The 16,815-nt window shown below is 41.4% G+C and overlaps 2 protein-coding genes across 2 annotated transcripts; one reads left to right on the top strand and one right to left on the bottom strand.

Annotated features, from left to right (window-relative positions):
* The first annotated feature begins 108 nt into the window (after window positions 1–108).
* Window positions 109–3,257, top strand: LOC141905777 (macrophage-expressed gene 1 protein-like). The gene has a single exon (XM_074794802.1). It carries the CDS (start codon window positions 207–209, stop codon window positions 2,505–2,507), a length of 2,301 nt encoding a protein of 766 aa, XP_074650903.1. The 5' UTR covers window positions 109–206; the 3' UTR covers window positions 2,508–3,257.
* Window positions 3,258–3,259: 2 nt separating this feature from the next.
* Window positions 3,260–10,111, bottom strand: LOC141906350 (polyunsaturated fatty acid 5-lipoxygenase-like). The gene is made up of 12 exons (XM_074795598.1): window positions 9,995–10,111; window positions 9,604–9,740; window positions 9,408–9,508; window positions 8,844–9,042; window positions 7,965–8,153; window positions 7,687–7,789; window positions 7,314–7,503; window positions 6,845–7,045; window positions 6,118–6,396; window positions 4,912–5,108; window positions 3,797–4,810; window positions 3,260–3,471 (listed from the first exon to the last, which is right to left on the bottom strand). The coding sequence occupies exons 1-12, from the start codon at window positions 10,109–10,111 to the stop codon at window positions 3,292–3,294; spliced, it is 2,907 nt and encodes a 968-aa protein (XP_074651699.1). The 3' UTR covers window positions 3,260–3,291.
* Window positions 10,112–16,815: the final 6,704 nt, after the last annotated feature.

The following is a 16,815-nucleotide window of genomic DNA, read 5'->3' as shown; positions in this document are numbered from 1 at the left end:
CACAGGGATGTATGAACTATCACGTCAACCAATCATAAATGCCTTGATTACAAATTGGGCTTCCCCAAACTCATTTCCCCTTTTGAGAGACAATAAATAGGCTTCAGATTCATATACTTAAAACAACTCCAGTCGAGGTGGAAGCATTCGCTTCTCTTTCTGATATATGGTTATTAGAATTGAATATCGCTGTTGATTCCAGAATCATGGAATCTGTTCTCCTGATCTGTCTGTTATTTTGCTGTGGTGGAATGTGGGTCGCCGCTGGTGCTTCCGATGCAGCGGTGGCAGAAGCGAATGGTTTCAAATACCGCAAAGATGATCCGCAACACTGCCCGCAGCTGCAGAAGGATATCATGGACGTCCTGCCCGGAGCCGGATTCGATAATCTACGTAATGTTGAGATGGGAATGGTGCTGAAACACCGGTACGATGACTGCCGTATAACTCTAGACCGTCGCTATATCATACCGGATGACGTCACGGTGACTCCTGAGAAACGTAGCAGCGTCGACATCACGTCTCAAATATACGATCATTGGACCAACTTTACCAGTACTGATTCGCGCACGATTAACGCCGATGCGCATGCGTCATTCGGATGGTTCGGGAGTGTAAGCGGTTCGTATTCCTCCGAGAAAGAATCGATTAGAAAGAGTCAGGTTAACGACGACACAGTCACGTCACGTGTTCAGGTACGTCATACACTCTACAAGATCCGTGCTGAACCTGGTACTCCCCTAGCCCCCGGGTTCGACTCTCAGTCCAGAGATATCGTCTCCTTCCTTCAAGCCGGTGATAAGAGAGGCGCTCGGTATTTGGCGCAGTTGTTGGTGCGTGATTTTGGCACTCATTACGTCACTGGTAAGGACGCTGGTGGTGCCATCGTCCAAACTGATTCGATTAACGCATCTTATGTGAACAGATACAGTATGGATAAATCTAAGGTGACAGCTGCGGCGAGTGGTTCCTTCCTGGGTATGTTCGGCGGTGGTGGTTCTTATTCACATTCGACCAGTAAAGAACTGATCGATCAATACATCAAAAATCGTAAACATTCACAGATTTTTACGTACGGAGGTCCGGCATTCCGAGCGAATTTCACTCTGAATCAATGGGAAGATGGACTTCACGATAATCTCGTGGCCGTCGATCGATTCGGTGATCCGTTACACTACGCGATAACTCCCGAGACTTTCCGTGATTTGCCGCTTCACGACGTTAAACAATTAGCGGAAACAGTTCGCGAAGCCGTCGAGTCGTATTACAAACACAACGCGTATAAAGGCTGCACGAATTCGAATTCTAAAAATTTCGATATCGACGCAAATATCGACGACGGAACTTGTAAAGGTTCGTCGAATAACTTTACTTTCGGAGGCGTCTATCAAACGTGTCAAAGTCCACTCGGAGACTGCGGAAAATACGCGCAAGTTAATCCGAAAACCGGTACATATAGCTGTCCTGATGACTACGAAAGTGTTCTGATTCACAACGGACCCGGGTTCGTTTGCAAGGAGAAATGTCACGGTTGGTGGATATTCAAAAGATGTCATACTGAATGTTACGTTACTGGTGCGAATACCGGGACTCCGCTTTACCGGACGTACTGGTGCGCCGCGACTCATACCGTACAACCGAACTCTGGGTATCTATTCGGAGGAACTTACACCACATCGCAGTCGAATCCTTTGACTAAACAGCAAAACTGTCCCACTCATTTCTACCCGTTAAAGATGACCGAAAGTGCCTTCGTTTGCGTCAGCGATGATTATGAGTTCGGCTTCAGGTATTCTGTGCCGTTCGCCGGATTCTTTAGCTGTGAAAGTGGAAATCCACTGACAATTCTGGAACACACGGGAATCCTTCAGAGTAGCAAACAGAACACGAATCAACTGCATTCACTTCTTGGATATTTGCAGAAAAATGCGGACCCGAAATCGTGGCCAAAACGATGTCCTATTGGATTCAGTCAACACTTGGCATTAATCAGCGACGGGTGCGAAATCAACTTCTGCGCCAAAGCGAACTCGATTCCGATGGGTATCGGTTTACCTTTAATCCGGCGTCCTCCGTACAACCCTAAACCGCTCACTATCATCAACGGTTCGATGTTCCTGATGACAGCCGACCGAAGAATCAAATACAAGAGTATGGAGACCGGAACCTGGAAGGAAGTCGACTTGCCGACGGCTAAAGCGATCTATCAGGGCGAATGGAAGTCTATTCAACCGGCGGATAAGCCAGCTTCCGACCAGACTGGACCGGCCGCGAGAACTGGTGTCGTCGATGGTCTATCAACTAGTTCCGTAGCTGGTATTGTAATTGGAACTTTGTGCGTGGCCGTCATGGTAGTTTTGGTCGTCGCCTTGTCGATACGTCGCCACCGTCGACTGAAGGCACCCCTCTTAAGAAGAACCGCTGCTGCTGATGCTAATAACAGATACAGCACGTTCGAATCCGAGCAAGCATCAGAAACCGGTTCAGTCAACACAGAAAGTGTTTAATAATTGACTGAGACATGTCAAACTCGGTTAGGTCGTCGTCGGACAAGTTGACACCGAAGTCGTTTCTATTTTGAGTCTAGATCTTTATTTCCAATTCAATTGATCAAAGTGAGTGAATATTTGGATAAGGTGTCAGCGTAATGATCTAATCCCAACTACGACGACTTAACCGAGTTCTTGATGCTTCGTAGATTCTGCGTATCGTATGCTGATGATGTTGTATATACTACTAAATGTTTTGCTTTTATGCTGTAGAATTTATTCAGCAAGAAAATACGACAGTGCAACAAATCAATTAATAGCTTCCTGGCTCCCGTTAAAGATAATTTATAATTCAAGAAGTTTATTTTACAATATTGCAGTACATTGAGATTACGCTTCAGGATAATAAGCCCATAGGGTCCAGCGTCACAAAATCTAACTATTAGTTAATCACTACGACCTCATGATTGATGTTGTGGCATTGGATCCAAAATTGTAGATTTAAAATTCAGATGATCTTCATTATACGGTAATAAATGAAACCATAAATACATGAAGATGAAACTTACTTATATCTGAAAAACTGTGAATAAATATGAATATATTCTGTAGTTAGCCCCAACATTGTTTAAATACGAAATGCCTTATCGTCCATTAATGATGTATGTAAGCCTCTTTATGGCTCCGTCCAGAGCTTCTTCGGTTTCATGATATGCAAAATACATTAATTATTTCGTGATATTAAAGATACTATCATCACATTGATAATTCAGTGTTCATTGTTGTTTGATTGGAGTGAAGTTTAGATTCCGGTATAGTTGGGGACACGTTCTGGAAGCAGGTACTCGTACGGACAAGCGAGATCTTCATTCCGTTTACGAATAGCTTCAGAAACACCTTTCAGTTTCTCCTGAAAATCGATGACAACTTTATGCAGTCGTTCCTCCTCGTAGAAACAGTTGGGATACAGACCCAGGTATTCCTGAAACATAAAAGGTCGTGTTTTCAATGGTGTTTGTCAAGAAACGACTGTGAACAAAACATATCGTCTATTGCAAAATTAGTAAAAGTCAACACTGCCTTAATCGCTAGTTTTGAGGCTGCTGTAAATATTTCCCTATATGTTGAGAATCAGTAAAGAAGGAAGGTATTTCAAAAAGTGAAATTCATCGGATCGACCGGTGCCGATTTAACAAGGAGGAAGGAGTGTACTGTGTTTATTTCACAATCTTCTTCAATACACCATACACATAACAATGACAAGAACAGAAACGTTTGTAATTAATGAAATACAAAATACGAGTTACCTCTTTATCGGCAAACTGCGTCAAAGCATTCGCCATGCACGTTACATGCGAGGCGATTTCCTTATTGGGAAGAGCGTCCATCACTTCTGGAAGACGCAGCCCCTTCTTCGTGGGCGGTGGTTTACCGAGAGCAGTTGGACAATTCGGTTGAAAAGCCAACATATCCAACGAGCTGAAATTGACGGCCGCGTGTTGACAAGTGGCGTTGAATATGATCCCAGTGAGGAAAACCGATAAACCTTTTATCGTAGTGATCTTCTCCGGGACGCCGTGATCTTCGTCGTTTTCCCAATGATAGAAACCGTTCTCTTTCAGATCGCGTAAGAAGTTGTGGAATTCTACGTCGCGACCGACATCGTAATCGTACTTGTAATAGAGCTTGATATACTCCGTGACGTAGGTCAGTATTGTGTCCCAGAGTAACAGAGAATCATCTCTGTAATGATAACCGGGTAACTTCTCTTTATCATCAACGCCGCGTCTTTTCATATCTTCTGGAATATTCAATTGCCCCATGTTGAAATTGCGGTACATCTGACCCATGAAATCTAATTGACCTCCCCCGCCGATAGAGTGCGTCTTATCAACGATGTGGTCACCGGGCCACCAGATCTGTTTGCCTAAAGTGTTGATAGCGACTGTGTATTTCATATGAGGCTGCAGTAAGGCGTGTACCGGGTGACAGGAAGGCATCGTACGGAGGGAAGCTATGCAAACAGCTTCAGTAACCAGGTGCGTCATTAGCAGGTGCACGTACATGGTGCTGTACTGGGCGAAGGCGCATTTGAACCAGATTTTCGCGTAGAGCCAATCTAACGGATCATCCTTCGGGGTCCAGATCGGTACCTTATCGCCGGGACGCTGGAATAGCTGGATAGCTATCGGTACTAGCGTACCGTCCGGTCTTACGTACAGTAGACACATAGGATGACAAATAAATCTTCGTTCGTTTTGACTACGATAACATTTTATGCCGGCAAGACCATCCAAATTCACCATGTACATGTTACCGTCCTGAAAAATTAGAAAAGTGTCTCAAGTATTTGTTCTTATTCTTTTTATTTTGATCCTTTTAAGAAATATGTTGCAAACACGAAGGTTATCTGTTCGCGAACCTGTATTTCAGCTTCAAGACTGATGTCTCGTTTCAACAACGCGTCCAAAAGTTCCCTGTCAATCGGAAAGTTCTCGGGTATTTCCGTCAATCTGTAGATCAGGTTCGGCGCGTTAGCGTTCATAATCTGACGCCCGAATTCGATATCTTCTCGCCAATGTTGAATGATGTAGTCGCGTTGTTTTGACAACGGTAGAGCTTTAGTTATGTAATTCGTGTAATCGTCGAATTCATCCCAAGGTTCGAACGTAGCTGCGATTTGACCCAAACCTTTCAACAAAAATAAAAAATTCAAAAATGCAAAATTTAAGATGCGATGAAATTACGTTATTCCAGTCATAGAAAAATCTTTTATTCAAGGAAATAAAGACGAATGGAACCAGTTCCGTAATACGTAATGCGTTGGGTGTGACCCAAGAGTTGAAATCAGTTCAATCCTCGATTCTCAAATATCATGACTCACAACTGTGTGTGGAACTGGATCCACTGATTCTCTATTTCCAGTTGTACAACGAACCATCGATCGGGTTGAATTACCTAAATTCATTCTACTCTGATAAATTCCGGCCCAAAAATCGCTCTTTTTCTCCTGATCAAACTGAATATCGAGCGGTAGTTTATCGTGTTCGTGATTCGGTCCAGAGAACGCGTGTCCGGGTAAACCAGGGAAGTCTAAACACCACTTATACAAATTCTGTTTCTCCTGAACCTCGTATCGACGCTGAAGCCGCATTCGTGGATTCTGCTCACGATCCATGATACAAACTGGAACCATAAAACATAAAACAATACATATTTTCTTATTCATCCAATCCTGGTCTCAGTTGCACAGTCGTGATGATTGTCGAGTCCAAAAATGGCCTTAGATCATAATGTAAATAAAGACTGATCATAAGTAGTTAGATTGACTACAAACTGAGATGGCCATTAGCTGGTCTTAAATCTAAGCCATATATGTGCAATGGTCCCTAGTTGCTTTCACAGAGCACGCTCTATAGGATGCTGAGTATAAAGTATCACTTTAGTACATCGACACTTAAGTTCTTCTTAAAACATTCTCATGGCACTTCGATTCAATCCCGAAAAGGCTCCGTGCCTTCAACAGTCTGGCTGACGATGGTTAAATCGAATATGAAAAATCGGACTCGAAATGTGGAACTTCGGATGCTGAATTCATGTATAGTGAAAGTCAGGTTCGATGATTTACCATTAATTTCTTTTAGTTGATAACTCGGAAACTCTTTCGTCAACCAATGATTGCAAGGAAGGAAAATACGACGATCGTCCGAACCGTCGCTTTTGATGAAGATTTCCACGTGTTCCAAATACCAGTCCTCTCTTCCTGTCCGCACGTCCAGGTCGATTTGTGCCATCAGAAATTCACCGATTTCTCGGTCTTCGAACTTATACGAGTCGAGTTGACCGGCTTCGAAATCATCGTGACGATCTGTATCGAGATTGTGGCGCGATGTTCTTCCTAATTTACCTACAGTTAATGATGAGTGATAATCTAAGTTTGATTGGCGATAAATCATGAGTGGCCGAGTGGCCGAGTGCGAGCTAGCAAGCTGTACTTCTAAAATTGAAATTTGATGAAGTACTGTTTGGTGCTGGGCCCTGTGAAATGATGAGTGATAATTTATTTTACGTAATTCTTATACGTAAGTCAAAACACAAGTTTGATTGGCCGAGTGCAAGACAGCAGGCTAAACCTCAAAAATTGAAAATTGAAAATTGATAAAGAATCAAATAAGCGCTGGGCCCTGTGAAATACTAAATGATTTTAGAACGTTGCAAAATATCAAATCAACAAAATTCTGCCTATGTTTTTGAAGATGGCTGCCGGTAGATGAATTTAGAAGAGAATAGACCATAGCTACGACACGGAAATACCGACGAAACAGTCGGTCAAAAATGTCAATGATGAAACGTACCTATCAGCGTGATCCTTACATTCCCATCAGTACCAGCGCCACCTAGGTTCCCAGTTTGTACGTTGATCGTGTATTGCACGTTGATACCGGTGTCGTTTTTAGCTTCGTTTTTCGATTGTTTTTTCATGTGATTCGGGACGTCCGTCATATACATGTCAATTTCGTGTATAGTTAACGGAACAAGGGCGAAATCTCCGAGGCCTGTTAGAATGAAAAACTATAGATTCGAAATCAGGGGTCAGAATCTATTTCTCAGAAGCGCTTTATATTAAGAACAATATCAATGCTCTTAACAACAAAAACAAAAACAAAATAAAATTGATGCAATCATTAGATGTAATATTATTCAAGATAGTATTCTCTAGATATAGTGGATGTATTTAAAATGTTAATCAAAACACGTCAATGTAAACTATTTTTTCACTGTTAGGTGACTCTGTGCGAAACAAGCCTGAAGATGATTTCCTACCTTTAGGAGTAGGCTGTTTAAGTATTGGCGGTATTTTAGTGAGGTCCCATTTTGTGGCGTTCAATGAGTCCAAAGGAACCGTACAATCGATATTAACTACCATCAAATTATAATAATGGAACTTCTCAGCATCCCACTTCAATGCACCACTCGTCACCTCAGGACCAATATCATTCATAGCCGGTCTCCACTACAAAATAATACATACAACATATTTCAAGTTCTGTTGATATCGTGGGTTCATTTTTCTTGTTAAGATGTTATGAGTTTTACTGACTCAATTACAGTAGGCCTATTACCCTTGAATGTGGAATTCATTTTAAAAGAAATTCCAGATTGTGAATTAAGAACAGAAAAATGGAGCGTGAAATACCTGCATCTGTAACAGATAGTAAACAGGTCCCGTTTTAACTCTGTCGTAATATTCGTTTTTCAGATAATCAGCAGTTCTATTATCATCATCGACTTTCAGATCCCTACAATATACAAACATCTTCATTTCATTTTTTGGATTCATTTTTTAGAATCATAAATGTATATATTTTACATTAGATCAAATCATTTCATATGTATGTGACGACAAATTAGTAGGTGAAGTAAAATGCCATTGATTGCTGATGAGAAAGGCATCGATATCAGCATCATTCTTACCAGACGTGCATTTGATCTTCGTCGGAGAGAAGACCAGACTCTTCCGTCGTGTCTGCCGGAATGACCCGGAAACGAACCATGTAATCAGCATTGTCCGAACCACGCATGAAATATACACATTGATTGTAGTAGAATTGATCGGCATAAGAAATAAGATTCTTACGAACGCCACCGATATAAGCTTCCAACCTGAAAGAGAAAAACACGTCGAATTATAAAATCATCAGTAATAACTTTATCCATCAATATATGAATAACAGTGTACACGTATATATGTGTGTAATCGACAATTTTGACATTATCAAAATGACATCCACAACACTAAAGGCTGTAACAAAAAAGGGATGCCACAGAAATGTTGAAAGAAAGGGGTAGATTAAGCAGCAATAAAGACCAAGGGTTGAAAGGTAATTTTACTAGGGATATCGAAACAGTAGAACTATACTAATAACGATTATTCTAATGCCAACTAGCGACATGAGAGACAATTCATTGATCAGCATGCCACTTCAATATGGGTGTTTTATTTTGATCAATTTCAACATCATCAGGGGCTCCGTGGAATGAGTGAGGAAGCGCTACATTTATATGAAAGATTCCTATACGATGAAGCTACTCTAGGCAACAATTGCAAAAGCTCCTGTTTTCAAATAAAATCAGTCAAACTTCAGTCCGTTGCTTCCTTTCTAAGATATCTGAGTAATTCGGAATAACTATTCGCATGCTCCGAGCTAATCACTTCACGGTCACTTACTGATGTTTGACGCAAGCAAATTCATAAGCGTACCAAATGCATTTCTCTTATCCAAAACTTTAGACTTGAGATCCAAACTACTGTAATCTACTTATATACGTTTACTTGTCAGAATTCATACTTACAAAACGGGATATTGAAGCAAATGTGTTTTAAGTTGTTGCGGCCCGGCTTTTATGGCGTGTAAATACGAGTCTAGAACAGCTATAGTGGGATGAGCACATTGAGGTCCTGTTATAAACATCATATCCAGCGGTCCGCCCGTATGTTTATCTGTTAGTTTTAATACTAGACCTCGGAAACTTGGAGCTCTATCGTCACTTTCTGAAATCGAACAGATTCACGATCACGATCAATGTTACCTTGTATTTTCTATCTCGAAATGAGTATGATTGTCTCTCTTATTTATTTGATTGATATGAATAAGATCGTAGCGTCCCTTACAAATCCACCACGATTGCCAGGAACGAAACAAGGGGTTTAATTTTTTTAGAGTACTGATAAAGTTGTGTCGTTAACTTAAAGATGTTTGCTTTAAATCGAATACATGACTGTCCAATCTCCCTCGATTCTCAGTCAAAAACATTATTAACGATTTTTGTTTACACTTGTCGCGCCTACACGCCATGGTTGACCAGTTGGAGTCGTTGCAGTTTCAGAGAATATTTGATGCAATTCCAATCTATTACCTGGAAAATTGAAGTGTCTGATTCGAGCCTGGAAACATCGACCCGGTGTGAAGAACGTATTTTCCGGGATATCTTTAACGCTTTGTAAAACGGTCGCGTATCTGAATATCACAGAATTGCATATGTAGATATCATAAACAATCTGATAAACCTGCGTCTTATTGAGACTTTTTATCTAATAAGAATATTGACTTACCCGGCAGCTCCGACACCGATATCTGGCTTAGGACCAGCCGTTTTCTCATTTTTATCGATGTACATTTTAAGCTTTGCCTTCTTCGTGGATAAATTTATTTTGTCCAACATGCCCAAGCAATTTGAAGACGAGCTCGCCTAGACAATAATTATACATATTGTATCAAAAGTAACTAGGATTTCTGTTCTACGATTCTACATTGAATCGGTGGAAACTTAAAAAAATGTTCATTATCACATTTTTGTTCACAGAAAACCAAGTCGTTTAAATGTAACGTCTCATAGCTGAAATATTATTTTCAATCGAAACTGTTTTAGTAATTTGGTGAGCTAAACATATTATTTGTTGCTATAGATTGTTTTCATTAAATTATCGAACTAATTAAACTAACCTTTAACATATCGTCTTGTTTCTTCAGTTTAGTGTTGTATTCACCTTCACCTCCCGTAGCTTTCTGAAATACCTCCTCATATCTATTCCTCCACAGAGGGTTGTCCAGCCACGACATGTTGTTTATTCTTCTTTATTTCTAAACACTTTTGGAAACACGTATAAACTCATTAAAACTCACAATTCCAACAACAACGTCACATAATGGCGCAGTGTTAAAGCAACTGGGTGGTGTGATTCAATATACCAAATATGGGCATTCATTAGTTCATAAACTATCGGGAAAAGTATCCAAGCGGCGGGGCCGATATGACGGTGTAGTTTTACATGGCTCATCCGCGTGACAGCTAATTTAGTGGCGGGTCTAATATCACAGCCCGGCTGTGCGTAACAATGATACCCGAACACATGTTTTTGCTATCAGATTCACATCGTACATGTTTAAAACAGTGATCTATAACGCTAACCTTCTATTTCATATAGCACCCGAATTAAACAGCAAGGATCAGTCTGCTTTTGTTTCACCCTGGTTGAATCAAAAGCGATGCTACGATGCTCTACAATCATATATGTATATTAATCTAGGTGACCCCGGAACACTCGCTGCCTTGGCATGTGATTGGCCAGGCCCCAGATTCGATCGTTCCCAGAGGCATTCACTGACGTCGCCCAGATTATATATAGAAAACTAGTGGGTGGAACTACAGAGTTTCGCGATTATTTCAAAATCGGTAAGGTCGGGCTATGGGGTGGTTTTAGAAAGGGTCGGGCTACGAGAAGATTCAAAGGTCGGATCTGGCTTTCACCGAAAACTTTCGTGTCAGTGGTGCATCGCTATCGCTGATCCACGTGAGCTTAAGATGCGGAGCCGCGAACCGGCCACTCTCGATCGCTAACCAGAGACCTAGCCTTAGAAATGAAATGATTATAACAGCTTAACGTGACCCGGCGGCTGGCTGCGGATAAACTAGGCTCTACTTAGGGCTGTAGCTAGAATTTAAGGGGCAAAACCCGAATATGGCCGGGCAATGAATTATCACACTAACGAACCAAGTGGAATGCTCGCTTGCCGCAGTCGTGTGTTCACGATATACACAGAGAACAGCCCGGCAGCCGTAGCTTTAAATAAATCAAAAAGCGATCTTGAATTTTTAAGGTCATTTAACTTAGTCAGAGACTTTCGCTTGCCAGGGGTCAGTATCGCTCCCCTCCCCTGCATCATCACCTATCAGGGGATTCAAACGCAACCGGAATTCGGGCGGTCCATCACAGCGCTTTGTAACCCCTGGCAAGCGAAGATGGATAGCGGTAGACTGGCAACCAATCTTGGGTAGCGGGAAACTAGACTGGTCGCCTATCCAATTCTGCGCCACCTGCATAAGACGGGTAGAATTGCCGGTCTCTGCTTTCAGTTCTATTCTGACTGCGAATGCAGGTGGCGGGGAATTGGACAGGTGACCAGTCAGGTAGACCGACAACCAGTCTATGGGAGAATTACCAACATATGCGGGAGGTTGCTTTCACTCCACAAAACCTGGATCCGGGTTTCGGATTATGGGAGAATGGCGAGAATTAGAATTGCGAGACCCGATTAATAGCTTGGTTCCAAGATGTTATAGAAGATCACTTTACTGCAACCAATGTATAACAACTTGGGACTGGTCTTAAGATATAAGGCCCCTAACATAAAACTCAGTTCAATGGTCTTAACTACAGTATACCACCGGATCCAGAATCTGGAGGGAGTTGACATAAAAAACTTGAGCGGATCACGTGATTGAATCACCACAGATCGCGCTGAATAAACAACACAACACAATAATAAATAAATTTATTCAGGTTTACAAAATAGATTCTGGGATTTCAGTTTGGGTGAACTTGTTTTTACATGTACAACACAATTAAAGGTTTTGAATTATGACATCCAGCTGTATAGCGTCTCTAATTCTATCAATGACAACCACGTTTTGATTGATGAGAGTTAAAATAAAACATTAGTATTTATTATAGAGGTGAAATAGAGGTGATATAGAGGTGAAATAGAGGTGAGATAGAGGTGATATAGAGGTGAGATAGAGGTGATCGTGAGATTTAAACTGAGATTTTATCAAAACATGGCTGTAACTGATAGGATTAAAGAACAGCGACTGTTCTCAAGTTCATTCACAAACAGAAAATCAATCATACAATTATACTGGCAACCTGTTATCGCTGGTCTCTAGCCATTGGTCATTTCTGGTCTTCTGGTAATTAGTCATCCCTGGCAATTGATAAATTGGTCATCCCTGGTCTTCTCCTGGTAATTGGTCATCTCCTAACAGGTTAAAACAAAATGGGAGATAATTAACAATACCAGGTGGTTAGGCAATCTAGTCGGGTAAGACAACGCTCCAACCTCCAACAGCAACTAAGAGTCGACCTGAGAAACGAACACCGAGTTGAACTAAAGTAAGACCCAATGTCACCTGACCTTGTTGAGAGTGGCAATACAAGAACAGGCAATCTGTGATTGCAGGACGACTGATTGCCTCCTCAGGATGCACATTACTGCTACTGAGGAGGCAGAACTAGTGTGATGATGATGATTGATGATGATGATGATGATAATGATGATGATGAATGAATATTATTCTATTGCATCCATAAACATGTATTACATACCAGTAATGTCTGCAGCTGACTGTGAAAATCAGTTCTTTATCAGATTCTACAACTCCCCAGCAATGATTGATACTGAAATGAAAATAACAGATTCTCCAAGTTATCAAATTCTATTGCAGGAAATCATGAAATAAACTGTTGAAATTCTGTCCTCATTCATTCATACCAGGTATTGATGGAGGAGTTGAAGATGTTCAGGATCAGAATTCAGTTTATCTCCTAACAGACTAAAACAAAATGTAGAATCATTATAAACGGTTATTGAATTTGTCTCCAGCAAGTATCTGTATCCATCTTCAGCTCACTTCACACACAGCTATAGATCAGAGTTCCTTACAGCGACCACTGAATCAACCTAATCATAACAACTGAAATAATGATAACACATTCTATTTATGAACACGTACGAAGCACATCTGAAACCAAAGTGATAGAAAAAGAGAAAGTTGTAAAATTTTTTCTGACGCAGTCTGATTTGTGTCAGATTATAATACCAACCAATTTCACTCATTGTTTCAGTCTAATAGAAATATAACTAATGTACATGTAACATTGACTGTGTAACACTGCTGTCATTAGTTCACTTATTCCTCCTCAGTTTGAAGAATGTTTGTTCTCTCATCTTCATTAGCGAAAAGAATCATTCTCATCCGTGTTACTACAACATCGTAACATTTCTACTCATCTAATCATAGAGGGAATGAGGAGTATGGCGCTTGGGTATGGAATGAGACAGAGTATGGGAGTTGACACATTAGGGGAGGATAGGACATTGTGATAAGGTAAGGTCAGGTGGGATGATGCAGGGTTGTTTGATATGGCTGGATTAGATGATCAGTTTAATATAGAACTGTTTGGGGTGGGTGTATGTGGTAGTGTACGATGTATAGTTAGGGAGGTGTATGATAATGGAGAAAGGTTGCTGGTAGAGGGCGGTACAGGTGTGATGCTGGTATGGTATGTGTAAGGTAGGGGGGTTGTTATAAGGATAGAGTAAGGTACAGTTAGAGTAATATGAAAGTGTAAGTTCAAGGTCCGATCTAAGGAATGAAAGCCACTTGCCCGGGGGGCAAGCATATCTGAAATTTCACTCGCCCCCCTCCAAAGGCTACTTGCCCTACACAGGCAGTTTGATTGGTACACTATCATCCATCGTATCGAGTGGGAAAAAAGCTTTGTGACATAAAATTGCATTAGCCCGGGGGACAAGTGATAATGATAACCTACTCGCCCTGATGAGCATATACTTGTCCCGGGCAATGGGACAAGTGCTTAGATCGGACCCTGATGTGGGGCCAGGATTTTTGGTGTTGTTGAGGTGAGGGTGAGGTCGGGGCTGGTGTATGTGGAAGGTTGGGAGGTACATGATGTGATATAAGGGGTGAAGCTAGAACAGTACAGGGTGTGATGAGTAATTGACAGGGTCGATCCGTCTCTCAGCCGCCTCCAGGCGCTCCCTTTAGACATGTCAAAGCAATTCCTATTCTTATTTAGAATTTTTCACTATTTTTCATTAATGGCTTTTGAGTGAAATTAGCCAGTTTAGATCTAACAAACGATATTGATATCTACCTTTACTAACATATTCCATGATAAATAGCATCATTGTGTAAAAATGAATTCACGAGTAGTGGAAGGAGCTATGGATGTGACGTCTAAAACCTCGTTGGTGAACGAATATTTACAATTCCCGACAAACCTACAATGAACTACTGGTTGAAAAGTAGTCGAGACACTAAAATCAATCGGATGATGTCAAACTAAATCTAATGGAACAAGTGACATATTTTTTCAAGCCTCCCATTCACTCAAACTACTCCTCAATTCTATGTGAAATACTAGGAGACGATACCTGCAAGATATTGAACATTAAGACACCATCAAAACAATAATAAATCAGTAACAGTATTTTACATGTGTGTCACATGATTCATTTTAACAAGTGAACTTTCCATGAAGCAAATGACGGCAAAATCTTCTGATTCACAAATCTCTGACTAGTTTTTACCCAACTAAAAGCTTTACAAATAGCAAACTGGTGGGAAATAGACTCTGAACCCATAATAAAATCATTCAAGATTTTCTGTGAATTATTTCTTATATCACGTTACACCCAGTGATACATGAAACTCAGCTCTCTCACTCTCACTCTCACTCTCACTCTCACATACTTTCTTATTTGCCATTTTTTGCAAACATTTTTAAGCACGTGAGGTAGGAATAGACCACTGCCCGCTCTCTAAGCCAGTAGTGGACTACCCTTTGGACCCCACTTTTGTGCTTGGTGGCTTTAAGCTCACCTTTCTTGAGTCGAGGTAGGAATAGACCACTGCCCGCTAAGCCAGTAGTGGACTACCCTTTTGACCCCACTTTTGTGCTTGGTGGCTTTAAGCTCACCTTTCTTGAGTCGAGGTAGGAATAGACCCCTGCCCGCTCGCTAAGCCAGCAGGACACTAAACCTTCGAATTGCTCTCAGACCCCACTCTTTTCATGTTTTTTTTTTCTTATGGCTCTCTCTATCTCTCTCTCTATCTCTCCTTGCTATGTGTCAGTACCACCCGGCAGTAAGTGTATAGGAAATATAGTAATTGAACTGGGTTTAAATCCATCTCAATCAGTGCTTTTAAAACCAGTAGTAGGGCAGCAGTTCACTAGTCAAACAGAATCATATCATTGTTTGATGATATTGTTTATTTGCAGCACCATTTGTTCCATGAAACAAGTTTCAATTCCTAAATGAATCAATGAATTCAATCTTCAATAGCATCATTCTCGATGTATCTCATATAGAGATTGTGGAATAGTAAGCGCGGGAAGGAGGTATAAGACTAGGTACGATACTACTGATATAAAACCCTTGAAGTATTTACATCCAAGTTGAAATCACTCTGTTAGGTTCCATCCTGTTAGGACATGCTGAAAGCCGATCTTTATCATCAATATTTGCAAATCGCGTATCAGAATTTTGCGTTCAATTACACTGCACAATATGTCAGTGAAGAGTCATAATGAATGCAGATCAAACACTAGTTCAACTAGAGAAATACATGTGAGTATTTTCAGTCAGTACATATTTGAGTGAAACTCATTTCAAAAATACCCGTGTACTCAAAACGACGGGCTTTCTACACGGGCTTGTACTGTATCCCAACTCCAACTCTGGACCGGTCCACTTTCTACACGGGCTCGTACTGTATCCAAATTCCAACTCTGGACCGGTCCACTTTCTACACGGGCTCGTACTGTATCCAAACTCCAACTCTGGACCGGTCCACTTTCTACACGGGCTCGTACTGTATCCCAACTCCAACTCTGTACCGGTCCACTTTCTCTGAATCGCATGACCCTACCCCAACATCACCCCTCACGACCCTGTACTGTCCTATCACCATTTCCCGACGAATCAGACAGAAACTATCTAAAGAAGTTGTGGGGGGGGGAGATGATGCATCAGTATTGATAGAGATAGATACTTCAGTACTGTCTATAGATGAGTGAAGGAGCGCCAGGAGCATCACTCACTATTGTTCAAAACATTTTACTGTGGCCCCATTCAAAACACAGCAAAAACCCCGTTACTTAGTGAAAACATGGATAAATTCACCCTTAGGGACTGTTCATTAAGTACGTATGCAACCCCTAGGTAGGACCTCAACCCCTAGGTAGGACCTCAACCCCTAGGTAGGACCTCAGCCCCTAGGTAGGACCTCAACCCCTAGGTAGGACCTCAACCCCTAGGTAGGACCTCAACCCCTAGGTAGGACCTCAACCCCCAGGTAGGACCTCAACCCCTAGGTAGGACCTCAACCCCCAGGTAGGACCTCAACCCCTAGGTAGGACCTCAACCCCTAGGTAGGACCTCAACCCCTAGGTAGGACCTCAACCCCTAGGTAGGACCTCAACCCCTAGGTAGGACCTCAACCCCTAGGTAGGACCTCAACGACAAAAGCGAACGATCTGCGTATAAAGCTATTTACGCAAAGCGTACGTACTTCAAAAATCAAAGTGGTCTAATTTCTACTGTATAATTTTGTAGTAGCCTGGCTACTCATCTGTAGGTAGTAGTTTAGCCACGAGCCTGGAACAATATAATGAATTCATTGCCCAGTTTAAAAGACTGGATCCAGTTCCACAGTTGTGAGTTAGAGTTAACTCTGAGTT

The sequence above is a fragment of the Tubulanus polymorphus genome, chromosome 5 (assembly GCF_964204645.1).
Source record: "Tubulanus polymorphus chromosome 5, tnTubPoly1.2, whole genome shotgun sequence".
In the NCBI taxonomy this organism is placed as follows: Eukaryota; Metazoa; Nemertea; class Palaeonemertea; order Tubulaniformes; family Tubulanidae; genus Tubulanus; species Tubulanus polymorphus.
This window is presented reverse-complemented; position numbering and strand designations above follow the sequence as displayed.

Excerpts from the sequence above, each read along its gene's own strand:
- LOC141905777 (XM_074794802.1), top strand. The coding sequence starts at position 207 with ATGGAATCTGTTCTCCTGATCTGTCTGTTATTTTGCTGTGGTGGAATG.
- LOC141906350 (XM_074795598.1), bottom strand. The coding sequence starts at position 10,111 with ATGTCGTGGCTGGACAACCCTCTGTGGAGGAATAGATATGAGGAGGTA. Across the intron at positions 9,741-9,994 it reads AACAAGACGATATGTTAAAG|GCGAGCTCGTCTTCAAATTG; the intron begins GTTAGTTTAATT and ends ATTATTGTCTAG. Across the intron at positions 8,154-8,843 it reads TTGCTTCAATATCCCGTTTT|GTTGGAAGCTTATATCGGTG; the intron begins GTAAGTATGAAT and ends TTTCTCTTTCAG.